This window comes from Balaenoptera musculus, chromosome 8, assembly GCF_009873245.2.
Source record: "Balaenoptera musculus isolate JJ_BM4_2016_0621 chromosome 8, mBalMus1.pri.v3, whole genome shotgun sequence".
In the NCBI taxonomy this organism is placed as follows: domain Eukaryota; kingdom Metazoa; phylum Chordata; class Mammalia; order Artiodactyla; family Balaenopteridae; genus Balaenoptera; species Balaenoptera musculus.
This window is the reverse complement of record NC_045792.1, coordinates 59,154,239-59,168,900: the sequence shown is the minus strand read 5'-3', so window position 1 is coordinate 59,168,900 and position 14,662 is coordinate 59,154,239. Positions and strand designations below refer to the sequence as shown.

Genomic DNA, 14,662 nt, shown 5'->3' with positions numbered 1-14,662 from the left:
CTGAGCCTGTGCTCTAGAGTCCGCGAGCCACAACTACCGAGCCTGAGTGCCACAACTACCGAAGCCCGCGTGCCTGGAACGCGTGCTCCACAACAGGAGAAGCCACCTTAATGAGAGGCCCATGCACCACAACGAGGAGTGGCCCCCGCTCGCCACAACTAGAGAAAGCCCACACGCAGCAACGAAGACCCAACACAACCAAAAAATAAATAAATAAATAAATTTATAAATAATAATAAAAACAAAGAAATAGAAGCTCTGAACAGCCTTGTAACCAATAAGGAAATTGAATTAGTAATCAATACCCCCTGCCCTGGTGCCCGCTTCACCCAAGCCCTGGACCAGATGGATTCACTGGTGAATTATACCAAACATTTAAAGAAGAATTTACACCATGCTCCTCAAACTCTTCCCAAAAATTGAGGAAGGAACACTTTTTAATTCTTTGAGGCAAGCATTACCCTGATTCCAAAGCTAAACAAAGATGCTACAAGAAAAGAAAACTACAGACCAATATCTTTAATAAATATTGATTTAAGCTCCTCAACAAAATACTAGCAGACAGAATTCAACACTGCATCGATTGGATTACACACCATGGCCAAATGGGATTTATTTCTGGAATGCACAGATGGCTTAACATACAAAAATTGATGAATGTAATGCATCACATTTACAAAGGACGAAGGAAGAAAACCACATGATCATCTCGGTGCAGAAAAAGCACTAGACAGAATTCAACACCTTTTCATTATAAAGACACTCAGCAAAATAAAGATAGAAGGAAACTACCTCAGCATAATAAGGCCATATTTGAAAAACCCACAGTGAACATCATACTCAGTAGTGAAAGACCGAGAGCTTTTCTTCTAAGATCAGGAATAAGGCAAGGATGCTTGCTTTTGCCACTGCCGGAAACCCGAGCCAAACCAATTAAACAAGAAAAAGAAATAAAAGACATTCAAATTGAAAAGAAAGAAGTAACATTATCTCTGTTCACAGATGATGTGATCTTTTTTTTTAAATTTTTACTTACTTATTTTTTTGGCCATGCCGTGCGGCACGTGGGATCTTAGTTTCTTAACCAGCGATCAAACCCATGCCCCCTGCAGTGGAAGTGTGGAGTCTTAACCTCTGGGATGCCAGGGAAGTCCCAGATGATGTGATCTTATATGTAGAAAGCCTAAAGGTTCCACAAAAAACTTTACAGCTAATAAACAAATTTAACAAGGTAGCAAGGTACAAAATCAACACGCAAAAAACGGTTGAGTTTCTGTACACTAACAATAATCTGAAAAGGAAGTTAAGACAGTTTCACTTACAGTAGCATCAAGAAGAATAAAATACTTAGGAATAAACTTAACCAAGGAGGCAAAAGACTTGTACACTGAAAACTACAAAACACTGGAGAGAAATTGAAGAAGACATATAAATGAATAGATATCCCATGTTCATGGACTGGAAGACTTAAAATTGTTAAGCTGTCCATACTACCCAAAGCTGTCTACTGATTTAATGCAATCCCTATCAAAATCCCAGCCGCATCTTTTGCAGAAATAGAAAAAATGATCCTAAAACTTACGGAATCTCAAGGGAGGGTACCATGAATAGCCAGACTAATCTTGAAAAATAACAGAGCTGGAGGACTCACACTTCCTGACTTGAAAAACAAAGCTACAGGAACCAAAACAGTGTGTTACTGGCATAAAGACAGACATATATAGAGTAATGGAACAGAATAGAGAGCCCACACATACATGGTTAAATGTTGACAGGGTTGCCAAGACCATGCAATGGAGAAAGAACAATCTCTTCAGCAAATGGTTTTGGGAAAACTGGATATCCACAACAGAAGAATGAAGTTGTACCCTTACCTTATGCCATAAATAAAAATGAACTCAAAATTGATCAAAGACCTAAAACATAAGACTTAAAACTATAAAACTCTTAGAATATGTTTCACAATATATATGGCAAAGATTTCCTGGGTACGACACTGAATGCATAGGCAACAAATAGTAAAAATAAACAAACTGGACTACATCAAAATTTAAAACTTCTGTACATCAAAGGGCATAATCAACAGAATGAAAAGCCAGCAAATCATATATCTAATAAGGGGTTAATATCCAGAATATGAAGAACTTCTATAGCTCAACCATTTAAAAAAAAAAAAATCTAATTAAAAATGGGCAAAGGACTTGAATACATGATTCTCCAAATATGATAAACAAGTGGCCAACAAGCATATGAAAAGATGCTCAACATTGATAATAATTAGCGAAATGCAAATCAAAACCACAGTGAGTTATCACACCCCTTAGGAGGTTACTTTAAAAGAAAAATAACATGTTTTTGCAAGAGTGTGGAGAAATTAGAACCTTTGTGTATTATTGGTGGGAATGTAAAATGTGGTTTGGCTGCTATGGGAAAGAGTATGTATGGTGGTTCCTCAAAAAATTAAAAATGAACCAGCAGTTCTACTTCTGAGTATATATCCAAAAGAATTGAAAAATAGTCTTGAAAAAATATGTACACACCCATATTCATAGCAGCACTGTTCATAATAGCCAAGAGGTAGAAGAAACCCAAGTGTCTGTGAATAAACAAAACGTATGTACACACAGTGGAATATTATTTAGCCTTAAAAAGGAAGGAAACTTTGACACACGCTACGGAACGGATGAACCTTCAGGACATTATACTAAGTGAAATAAGCCAGTTGCTTGCAGAAAGACAAATAATGTATGAGTCAACTTATTTGAGGCATGTAGAGAGTCAGATTCATAGAAACAGACAGTAGAATGGTGATGATAACTTTTGTTATACCTTTTTAACCACAGTAAAAATTAATGTTAAAAATAGTCATCTATTATTATGTGGTAATCACTGTACTAAATGCAAGGCATACTGGATGAATAGGACACAGTCCTTGGTCTCAAATATTGCTATTAGAAGGATTACCTTACCGTTATTATCATCAATTCACACTCATTATTTAATGGTTAATACTGTGATGTTCCTGATACCTCATTCTGCAGGCATTCGTTGTTAATGGTAGTTGCTGCTATTATTACTGTTGTTGTTATGTACGATAGCACTTTAAGACCTTCACTAAGACTTAGGTCCTTGCACTGGACTATTAACACTGGACTTGGTCGAGGATGCATAGCTTAAGTGTTAACTAAAATCAGATTGGGGACCCTGGTGGCGCAGTGGTTAAGAATCTGCCTGCCGCAGTGGTTAAGAATCCGCCTGCCAGTGCAAGGGACACGGGTTCGAGCCCTGGCCCAGGAAGATCCCACATGCCGCGGAGCAACTAAGCCCATGTGCCACAACTACTGAGCCTGCGCTCTAGAGCCCGCGTGCCACAACTACTGAGGCCCGCGCTCCACAGCAAGAGAAGTCACCGCAACGAGAAGCCTGCGCACCACAACAGAGTAGCCCCCACTCGCCGCAACTAGAGAAAGCCCGCGCACAGCAACGAAGACCCAACACAGACAAAAAATAAATTAATTAAATAATTAAATAATTAAAAATAAAAGAGAATCCACCTGCCAATGCGGGTGACACGGGTTCAATCCCTGGTCCAGGAACATCCCACATGCCACGGAGCAACTGAGCCCACATGCTGCAACTACTGAAGCCTGTGCGCCTAGAGCCCGTGCTCCGCAGCAAGAGAAGCCACCGCAGCGAAGAGTAGCCCCCGCTCACCGCAACTAGAGAAAGCCCCAGCACAGCAACGAAGACCCAATGCAGGGTCCAACCCCTGCCCGCAAAAAAAAAAAAAAAATCGGATTGGAGGGGCTTCCCTGGTGGCGCAATGGTTGAGAATCCGCCTGCCAATGCAGGGGACACGGGTTTGAGCTCTGGTCTGGGAAGATCCCACATGCTGCGGAGCAGCTAAGCCCATGCACCACAACTACTGAACCTGCACTCCAGAGCCCGTGAGCCACAACTACTGAAGCCCGCATGTCTAGAGCCCGTGCTCCGCAACAAGAGAAGCCACCACAATGAGAAGCTCGCGCACCGCAACGAAGAGTAGCCCCCACTCGCCACAACTAGAGAAAAGCCCGTACGCAGCAATGAAGACCCAACGCAGCCCAAAATAAATAAATAAATAAATTTACTAAAAAAAAAAAAAATCGGATTGGAAATAATTGAGGTACCATGGTAGTTTGAAGTAAGTGGGGTTTGACACTCTTGAACCAGATATTTAGCTAGTTGATGTGGGGGTAATTCCTTACTCTTAAGCCCATCTACCTTAGGAGCCAGGACTCAAGTTTATGAAACACCTGCAGAATAATTCCACAGTAACACAGGTACCTACATATGCTGTGTATATACATGTTACTTGGCTTTCTGGTCATAAAATATGAAACATTTACACTTTACTTGATTGTACATTACAGGAAGGCTGAAGTTACATTGGATGGAGTTTGGCCAACAGATAAAACATCTCGTTGTTTAATAAAGAGCCCAGATCGACTTGCTGATATCAACTATGAGGGAAGATTGGAAGCAGTTTCAAGGAAACAGGGAGCTCAGTTCAAAGAGTACCGTCCTGAAACTGGTTCTTGGGTATTTAAGGTATAGTCATTTAACCTAGTTCTTATAAACTGTGGTTATAAACTGTGTTAGAAGAGATCCTTTTTTAAATTCTATTTCTACAAATTAGGAAATAGATATAGAGATACATCATAATTTGCTTCAAATTACGCATCTCATTAAACCCCAGAGCAGTAAGGAGCTATTATAAACTTTTTGAGCACATGATTCAAGTTCTACACCCCATCTTATGACCATTTAGATAATACTTCTATGGTGTGTTTTTCTAATTTGTGGCATCATTGGGGACATCAGGCAGAATTTTTGTCTCTTGATAGATCACCTCTTCCTAAATAATTTTTATTCTTTTAAAGATTTCTGGGTATGTAGAGGTTGACTTCCTCCCTTCCTTGATAGTTTAGTCCAGTGGATTCTTTCTCTTCTAGACCATTTGGATTATTTAGCTTGTTGAAGGCCCTTGTGTAGGTAGGGAACAACTAGGCAGTACATACACACGCGCGCGCACGCGATATATACATATATACCGAAAATAGTAATGACTCTTCTGGATTTGGTTTCCTGTATTAATATAGAAAGTTAGTAATTATATGAGCAACTAGTACACGCACCAAACATCATCTAAATCTTAGAAAAAAACAGTAAAGTGTGATACGTGACATTTCATTGTGCTTTAAATATTTTGATCTCTCCTTTTTTATTTTTTTTTTGAAGCTAATTCTGTAAGATTGCAAGGGCAAGTATAATGGAAGCCCTTCTGAATATAACAGTGTTAAAACTGATTTTGTTGGATTCTTCTCTTCCTTAGGTCTCTCATTTTTCTAAGTATGGCCTTCAGGATTCTGACGAAGAGGAGGAGGAACGGCCATCCAAAACTAGTACAAAGAAGTTGAAGACTGCCCCTTTACCTCCTGCAGGCCAGGCCACCCCATTCCAGATGGCTCTTAATGGCAAACCAGCAGCTCCACCCCAGGTAGAGACGGGACAATGAATTTGAATGGAGTCCATGATACAGACGTTGAAAGCAAGTCATTCAGCTAGTACAAAGCTGTTTTATGACCCCGGAACTTTGAAGAGTACAAATGTATTGGCAATCATGTTAAGATAATTACAAGGGAGGGCATGAGGTGGTACTGGCATCTGTTGTTTACTTGAGAGATTCAAAGAATTCTCTTGCTGTTTGGATCATTCCTTCTACAGATTGTCATTCTTAGACACCTCCCTCTCTCTTCATTTGGACTTGCTGAATTCTCTGCTCAGTGATCAACTTAAGATAGTATTTTGCTTGTGTGGGTTGATGCAAAGTAAACCCGACTTTTCTTGACTACCTGATGTGCAGTTTAATCTTATTCTTTACCTCCATGGTTTTTTTTAAAAGTTCAGTTAGCTTTCTGCAAGGGTTTTTAACTCCATTTTTCTCAAGTTGTTTGCTTATACTTCAGGTAATCTCTTGATATTTGTATTTTGACAATACATAATCTTTATGAAAATACATAAAGCTTTAGAATACAAATGAATTGTTGGCTTGGGGAGAGTAGGGGCTGCATCATTTATTGCAATTACCTGTACCACACTCTTTTTCAGTATTGTTAAGCCAGTATAAACCTTTTGTCCTTGTAAGGAAAGGTTTGTAATTTAAATATCAGGTAGTTTCTTTGCCAACTCAGAGTTTTACTTTCATTTGGATGTTGTTTATATTCAATCAGGTTATAACAATTTTTTTCTGTGCTGCCATACTCATCTCAAAGAAGAGAACTTGATATAAAATGTCTTTGTAAAGCATCCTCTACCTCTCAGCTGCTAAAAGCAGGACCTTTGGAATTTTCCATGCTACAATTCTTATGGCTGCTGAAATGTGCGATTTTTATGATTGATTAAATAATTTCTTGGGAGGCACTTTGGAGACTTTTGTGTATATATGTTCACGTTTGCGCGTACAGGGTGAGGGGGAGGGTATGATATAAGTGGGAAATGGGAACTATGTTGACTTTTATGTTTATAATTTTAGCCTTTAGAATACCCCTCTATTTAGAATACATCTCTTCTGAACTAAAGAAATGCTGTAAATGGACTTGGTTTTCCAGTTACCCACATTCATTTTGTCTGAATCATATGTTTTGTATAATCTCTCTTTCCAATCTTGCAGTATACTGTATATGTATTTCTTTGGATAAGAGTCAGATAGCCTTCTTTTCTGCCAATAAAAGTAATATGTAGGCTCCTTAAAGATACAGCTGAAAAAGAAAAGCTTCATCTTGTGGACAGATAGAGCAAATTTATGTAATGTTGACCATCAGTGGTTTTTAGGCTCTTTAATTTCCAGAATACAAATAGTAAGAGATAACAATAAATTCCTGTGATGGCACTACGGTAGGTGAGAGTTCTTTTGAAAAACTGAGCACCAAGAAATTTCAGGAGAAGGTTCTAGGAAAAGGAGAGGTGGTAAGGATCAAGATGGGCAAAGAGAATATAATGAATAGGTATCTTATCCAGATATCTCCTTTGATTGAGGAAGTGGGTGGTCTTTGACCTTTTGGATGCAGAAGGGAGAAATGGGTAGACTTGTTTAGATATTTAGGCTAATATGTTAGAACAATAACAGGGGACTTTGGAGAACTCTTCTTTTGTAATGCCCAGTGACCTAAGTGAGGTTAGGGGAAATGCCAGTGGTTGCACAGTTTTTGAGTTATTAGCAGCAGGACCTACATTTTACTTGGCATGAGGAAAATACTTGAGCCATCTGAATAAACTGGAAACAGCACAGTCCTCTCATCCCAGTGTCAAGATGACTGTCTTCACATTGTCACCTGGCTCCCTGGAGGGGTTGATTTCCGTGATGCGGTGTTCCTTCAGTCTGCTGTAGCTTTCTTTCCTCCCCTGTACACAATCTCAGGTTCTCTGACTTTAGCGGGAGGGCGGGGGGTGGGGGGGTGTCCTTAAGGCATTAGGAAGATATATAGTTTTGTTTAATGGTTACATTTATTCTACTATCTTTTGTATAATATCCTCAGTCCCTTCTTTGCAGTTCGTTCTTAAACCTTGCTTTGCTCCTAAAAAAGCAAGTGAATCTAAGCAACCAGAAAACAGAAAGGTAACTATATTTTTATGTAATCTTCTCCTCTATGCCTTTTTTTTTGGCTGCGCTGCACGGCTTGTGGGATCACAGTTCCCCGACCAGGGATTGAACCCCGGCCACAGCAGTGCAAGCACCAAATCCTAACCACTAGGCCACCAGGAAACTCCCTCTCTGTGCCTTTTAAGTTAGAGAAAATGGTGGCAGAAAACCCTTCATCACAGGTGAATTAGGGCAGTTGCAGAAACATTTGTGTGGTAGTTAGAACATTTGTTCTAAAATGCTGATCTAAGACCCAGTTTTCAGCCAACTGCATCAATACCTTGGAGAGCTTTGATTCCATGTATCTGGCATTGGGGCTCAGGCATATTTATATTTTAAATGCTTTCCCCCAGGTGATTGAGATATGTAGCCTCGTTTCGAAACTGTCGAAAGACTTCACAACTTTAGCAGTGAGGTAGAGAGACATGTAGCTTTTTCCTAAGCCTTATACTGAAATGTAACTTGTGTTCAGTACCATCAAGACACATTAGTTGACTTGCTCAGAAACTTAGCATTGTTTACTCGGTGAGTACATTCAAATAACTTTAAAAGTTTTTTAAAGGAAAAAAGTGATTAGAATTTAGAAGAAAATTCCATTTTATCTTGTGTTTACTTGTTTTAAAAAATAAAGTGTCAGGTATCTAAATTTAGCCAGTGAATCAATATATATTTTAATTTATATTTTATGTAATTTATACATATTATATATCAAATAATTCTATAGCCACAAGCCTTTTTCAGATATTCATGTAATTGAATCCTATGCCTCCTGCAGTAATATCTGTGAATGTATGTGTAGAAACATGCACACTTTGATGGGCCCTTGTAACCCTGACATGGGATTGCTCTTGAACACAGTATTGTTGACAGGGCTGATTTTCCAGCAAAATGAATATAAAACGTTCTTTGCTGTTAGAAAATGAGTTGTTTTGGAGGCAGGCAATAGTAGTAGTTATATATTGGATTAGGCTATTTGGCTGGGAGAACAATATGAATTATTTAAACATGGGTTTGACCTTGGATTGGATATTTACCCTTCGTTGAATAAAGGTATCTTGATTTAACTTCATTGCATTACTTTATCTATTGGATTAAGAGATGCTTTATCTTTAGGGTATTGTTTGCATGAGGAAGATTCTTTTGAGCTGGAGAGTGGAGGTTTCTAAAAACATTAAAGGTTTCAGTCGTGAAACATCACCCTCCATATATCTAAAGAGAGTCATTTTGTAGATCTTGTCTGTTTACTTAGTATTTGATGGGCTTCTTTTTTTTTTACCCCCTTCTTTCCTTCTGTGTCACCAATTTTTTTTATTGTCTACTTTTCTTTCTAGTACTGGCTTTGAGGAAGCACCTGATCTCCCAAGATTTCTCTGAAAATAACATCTTTTGGGGTAGTTTGTTGCAATTACTTAGATATACTTAAATGAGATTCACACATGGGGTTTCTAGGAGTTTACCAGGTCCTCATAGTTTCAAATTCACTTCCCCCTGTCCACTTATTAGGTGACAGTAGCTTTGAAGTCTATGCATGAGGATGAAGCAAATAGAACCTTGATCCTTAGCTTTCTTAAAGATAGGCTGAGTCCCTTAGGTCTCTAATCTAGTTACTTGATGAAATCCTGCCACTTTGCCTAAAAGTGTTCTAAGTGAGCATCTCTTGCGGTTACAGTTATTCCTTTGTTGAATAGTATAGTAAATTGAAACCCTCCTCCTCCTCCTTCCTTTCCTCGCACCTATACTCCTTCTTATCTTTCATAGGTATTAGCTTTTTCTACCGTGTGGCAGGCACTGCATTAGCCAGTAGAAATAACAAAGTGTTTTGGTGAATTTAACAATGTGCTTGGTGTTAGATACAGAAAATAGTAGGCTATAATCTCTACTTTCAAGCCTTCACAATATGGTGGGTCAAATATATGTGTGTGTGTGTGTGTGTGTGTGTGTATGTGTGTGTGTGTGTGTATACACACACACACAAGGAATTATACCATGATACAGTGTATAAAATAGGTATAGACAAGGTGTTATGGGAGCCCAGCAGAAAAGGGTATCCTGACAGGTTGACAGAGGATGGGGAATTTCAGAACTATTCCTAAAAGTGAATTGGTTAAAAGTTAACAGACCAGGGGGCATTGGAGTGTTCCTGTAATTCATGTAATTATAATGGGAGGATCACCATCAGGTCTGCTTTTAATTTTTTTTCCAGAATTTTAAAACGTAAAAGTAGTTAGACCTGCCTGTAGCCTCCCCAGTAGGTAAAAAATAGTATCATTTTTGTCTTTTAACCATTATCTAGCCTCCAGTTTGTTAGAGCAGTCCTTGGGGATTGTTCACAACTTAAGTGGCAATTCACCACGTTTCCAACACCTCAACTTTTCTACAGTTATAGGTGGAAATAGTCATTCTTTTAGTAAGGATATTTGTTAAAGGAATTCAGGGGAGTAATAGATAATATACCATTGAAAATAAAGTTTAAAGTTTAAAAAGTTATGCTAATGGTTGTTTCTTGGTTCAAAGAAATCATGAAACTTTTTTTTTAGCCACCTATTGTACAATAGCATCCATTTGAAGTTTAGCATGAAATAGGCCACTCATGAAAGGTAAGCCAAAAATTGTGGAAGGTTATTAATCTACAGATGAGATTATGGAAGAAAACTAATTGGAAGAACTTTTAGATTTGAGAATGTTTCATAAATTGGCTTAGCCGCTTGTTAACATTTTACTAGGTCATATGCAAGTTTAGGACATATTTAATGAATTTGCACTGAGCCAATTTTACAGTGTGTTTCAGCTTTATGAATGTTTACCTTTTCAAACCATAGACTGTTAATCATGGCTATGTCTTTAAAACTGCTTAATAAATGTAAATCTAACTCTTGACACATTTAAACATAAAGGAATTATTCCCAGATAAAAATTGTTCCTAATAGAACTTTGTTTTTTCTTTTGGGAAATTAGAGTGCAAGTTCGTCATCTGATATGATACTGCACAGGTAGAGCCCAGCTAATCTTAGGATTCAGTCTCCTGAAAGATAAATTCCAGGCCCAAAATTGTGTTTGTGATAACTAGAAATTTATATCTAAATGTTTTCTTTAAGAAAATGCAGAGTTACTGGAGACTTTGATATTTGTATCTTTTATTCTCTTTTCCCAGTGGCTTCTGACTGCAAGGCAATGTGAGGGCAGGGTAACCCTGGTAAATCAGAAAATTATAGTTGCTAACTAAATCAAGTAAGGCATAACCTTTGTCTCAAGAAGACCATATGTTCAGTATGGGTGCTGGCTTAGGTTCCAGGCTCCAGACCATAATATTACAAAAGGGTGATTCCATGAATCCTCATTTGGATCCCAAGTACTAATAGAGGAATTTTGGGGTAATTTTTAAATCCTGTTTAGCAAATATGCTACCTCATATTATGATGGAATGGGCAGAACCTAATATTGTTGTATCATATTTTGAATAAAGTAAATATAGTCTAGAAGCTCTGTGTCTATTTGGTGTCGTTTAATGCTGCTTCCCTGATCTTTCTGCTGTCTACAGAGCCAGAGCCCAGAGGTGGAGCAGTTAGGGAGGGTTGTGGAACTGGACAGTGACATGGTAGATATCACCCAGGAGCCAGTTTTGGATTCCATGTTAGAAGAGAGCATGCCTGAGGATCAGGAACCTGTGTCTGCCTCAACACACATTGCGTCTTCACTGGGAATTAATCCACATGTCTTACAGGTGAAGTGCTAACCCACCCTTACTACAACAGGAATCCAAACTAATATTTATCTTCCATTCATAACATCAGGCTTTTTCTTGCATTAATCACTTAAGAGCATTGAGTGGTCGCTGGAATGAGAAAAACCAGGAATATGGCCCATGTTTAGGCATCATTTTCCCATTCGTGGGAGGAAGGCTATAGTGAGATTCAGAAGACCTGGATTCTAACCCCAGTTTTGTAACTGTCACTGTGTGACTTTAGGCAAGTCATTTAACGTGAGCACTATAAAATATTAATTTCATTTACTTTACAGAGAGGTTTTGAAGCTCTGGAAAGTGCTCCACAGGAGTTTTGTTTGTTCGTTTGTTTATTTTTTGTTTTTTTTAAATTGTAGTTACAAGTTTCTTTAAGCTCTGTCTCAACTTCCCCCTGCCTGTGCCTTTTGTCATATTATGAATTTAGCCTTTGACTTATATTTGACTTTGAAATTAATTCATTCAGCAGACATGTGAGCAACTGCTGTGTGCCAGCCTCTGGTGAGACTGTATATACAAAGCAGAGGAGTTTTATATAACTTCTATCCTTCAGGCACATACAGTGGAACAGAGTCAGTCACACAAATATTATACTAGCTCTGGACACAGCCTGAGACAGAGCTTTTTAAAAAATTGGTTGTTGTAAACTGCATTTTTCTTTTATGGCCTTTGGATTTGGGGGAGCACATTCATTCTATAGATATTGCCTTTTTAGATCATGAAAGCATCACTGCTTGCTGATGAAGAAGATGTAGATATGGTCCTGGATCAACGCTTCAGTCGCCTTCCTTCTAAAGCAGATACTTCTCAAGAAATCTGTTCTCCCAGGCTCCCCATTTCAGCAACTCACTCATCAAAATCCCGTTCATTAGGTACTGTAAAAGATGCTCTTTTGCAAGAAAGCTGTAAAATCTGGCTTTTCACATATCTTCTTCTAAGCGGAGTCGACTTCTGTAGCAAACAGCTCCCTAAAGGCATATGACATAATGATGCCAAGCAGAAATGTACTCTTATAAATGTACCTGTTAGGTGGGGCCAGTTTTTAAAAAACATGGTCATTGGTGCAGATGCAGAAGTTGTATGGAGAAAAAAAGCATTTGTTTTGTTGGGGGGCATGTTTTTATTTGCTTATGAATGTGGGTTAGACAGTAAGCTCAGATTTCCTAATTTTTATCATACCTTAGAGAAATCAGCAAGTTGTCTTGCTCTGTACTCTTTTTGTGCAGTTCTAACACTATCCTTATTGCTTTCTAGGGGCAAATGCTGCTGCTTATAATGTGCAAAACTTTTCAGATTTCTACCTTTCCCTAAACCTTCCCCAATTCCCAGGACAGCAGTTACCTGTTACATTTTAAAGCTTTTCTTATCTCTCCTAGTGGGCTTGTAACTATGTGGGATTGGAGGTAGAGTATTGATATCAACAAAGGAGTTCAGCAGGTGTAATTTCAAAACATTTTGAAAGCCAGAGGAACTACCAGGAAGAGATTTGTTATGTTGCCTTAAAAACTAAATGTTTATTTTTCAATTCTTTTGAGTACCCTAATTAACTTTCCTTTTTAAAAATACTTTAATAAATAAAGCATCAGTTAAACATTTATAGCAAGCTTTTCCGTAATGAACACTACATGAAAATCTCATACTTCAGTAACTAACTCCTTGCTTTAGACAGGAAATACATAAAATTGGAAAACAGGCAAAAATGACAAGAACTATCCTTCTGAAAGGCATATATGCAATCACAAGATGCCTCTGAAAGGCATATATGCAATCACAAGATGGGTTTCTGAAAGGCATATATGCAATCGCAAGATGGGTTTCTGTTTTCTTAAGTCTAACATTGAGCACTGGAGTGGTATGAATTTGAGTTTTGATCTTACCAACTTTTTATATTGACGGAGAAATGTTACATTTGGCATTCTGATAAGGGCATGAGCATTGGTGTCAGACTTAGCTGGGTTTGTCTCTCAGTCCTGCCACTTAGTAGCTTTGTGGATTTGGACAAGTCACTTAACTGAGCCCAGTTTTCCCGTCTGTAAAGTGAGGACTGTAATGTTCTTCATTTAAAGTTATTGAAGGATGAAATGAAACAGTGTATATAAATGGCTTATATAGAGTCTGCTGCAGATAAGTGCTAGATAGTTTTTTTAAATAGTAGTAGTAGTAGTAGTTGTGTTATTAATGTTGTTATTGTTGGTGACATCATCATCATTAGAATTCCTGCCTTGATTTCCTGTGTGAAAGAGGAATTTCTGTAGAATCTGATATAAGCTGCTCCTGGTCATCTATATCTGATTTAAGTAGCTTAATAAAACTATAATTTCAGCCTTGATGGTTGTTGTTGTTCAAGAATCAATAGACTGTATTTTCTAATAGTCTTTTTTTTTTCCTTATTTTAGTAGGTGGGTTACTACAATCAAAATTTGCAAGTGGAACTTTTCTTTCACCAGGTGCCTCTTTACAAGAGTGTCGCACTCCCAGAACATCGTCATTCATGAATATTGCATCCACATCCCCTTGGTCTGTCCCTCCACCCCTGACCTCTGTGTTTACGGTGCCCAGCCCAGCCCCTGAGGTTCAGTTGAAAACAGTGGGTACACGCAGACAACCAGGCCTAGTTCCTCTTGAAAAGTCTGTCACCTATGGAAAGGGGAAACTCCTGATGGACCTGGCCCTATTTATGGGACGCTCATTTCGGGTTGGTTGGGGCCCCAACTGGACTCTTGCTAATAGTGGAGAACAGCTGAGTGGCCCTCAGGAACTGGAAAATCATCAGATCGCTGATTCTGTGGAATATGGATTCCTGCCTAATCCAGTAGCTGTTAAATCGTGAGTCACGTATCCTTATGCTTTTTGAGAAGGGCAACGTGGTAGGTGAGAAAAAGCTTTTCATCACCAAGAGACCCAAGGTCAGGGCCCTGCTTTGTGATCTTTCTAGATATATTCTTAGCACAATTTTATTTGTATAATTAAAAACTAAAATGATTAATAGCTCCATTTGTACCATCAAGGTATGAAGAGTATAGAATAGTTATCTAATGGTTAAACTTTAGTTGGAAAAGTAACAGACTCAAAGCTAATGCCGCAGCATTCCTTGAGTTTTCATCCTTTTTATTGCATTAGTCATTTTTCTATTTTCTCACTTAGATATTGGTAATTTCTTCATAAATAAGGTATATTCTCATTAAAGCACATTCCCTGTATCTTAGACTTAATAAGGTAAATGTATGAACTGTGGATAATCC

At 38.3% G+C, this 14,662-nt stretch overlaps 1 protein-coding gene across 9 annotated transcripts in view; it reads left to right on the top strand.

Moving 5' to 3' along the window:
* The window catches only part of NUP98 (nucleoporin 98 and 96 precursor), a 101,165-nt gene that overhangs the window by 64,424 nt on the left and 22,079 nt on the right, over nucleotides 1-14,662 (top strand). For 8 of the 9 annotated variants that reach the window (XR_005020846.1, XM_036859596.1, XM_036859595.1 and 5 more), the window contains 5 exons: nucleotides 4,413-4,590; nucleotides 5,375-5,539; nucleotides 11,220-11,402; nucleotides 12,136-12,292; nucleotides 13,817-14,246. Coding sequence is in view for 8 of the 9 variants with exons in the window: in XM_036859596.1 (XP_036715491.1) it covers nucleotides 4,413-4,590; nucleotides 5,375-5,539; nucleotides 11,220-11,402; nucleotides 12,136-12,292; nucleotides 13,817-14,246 (1,113 nt within the window). In the remaining variant the exon portion in view is untranslated. The remainder of the gene's footprint in view (nucleotides 1-4,412; nucleotides 4,591-5,374; nucleotides 5,540-11,219; nucleotides 11,403-12,135; nucleotides 12,293-13,816; nucleotides 14,247-14,662) is intronic. The other variant, XM_036859594.1, reaches the window with a different exon arrangement.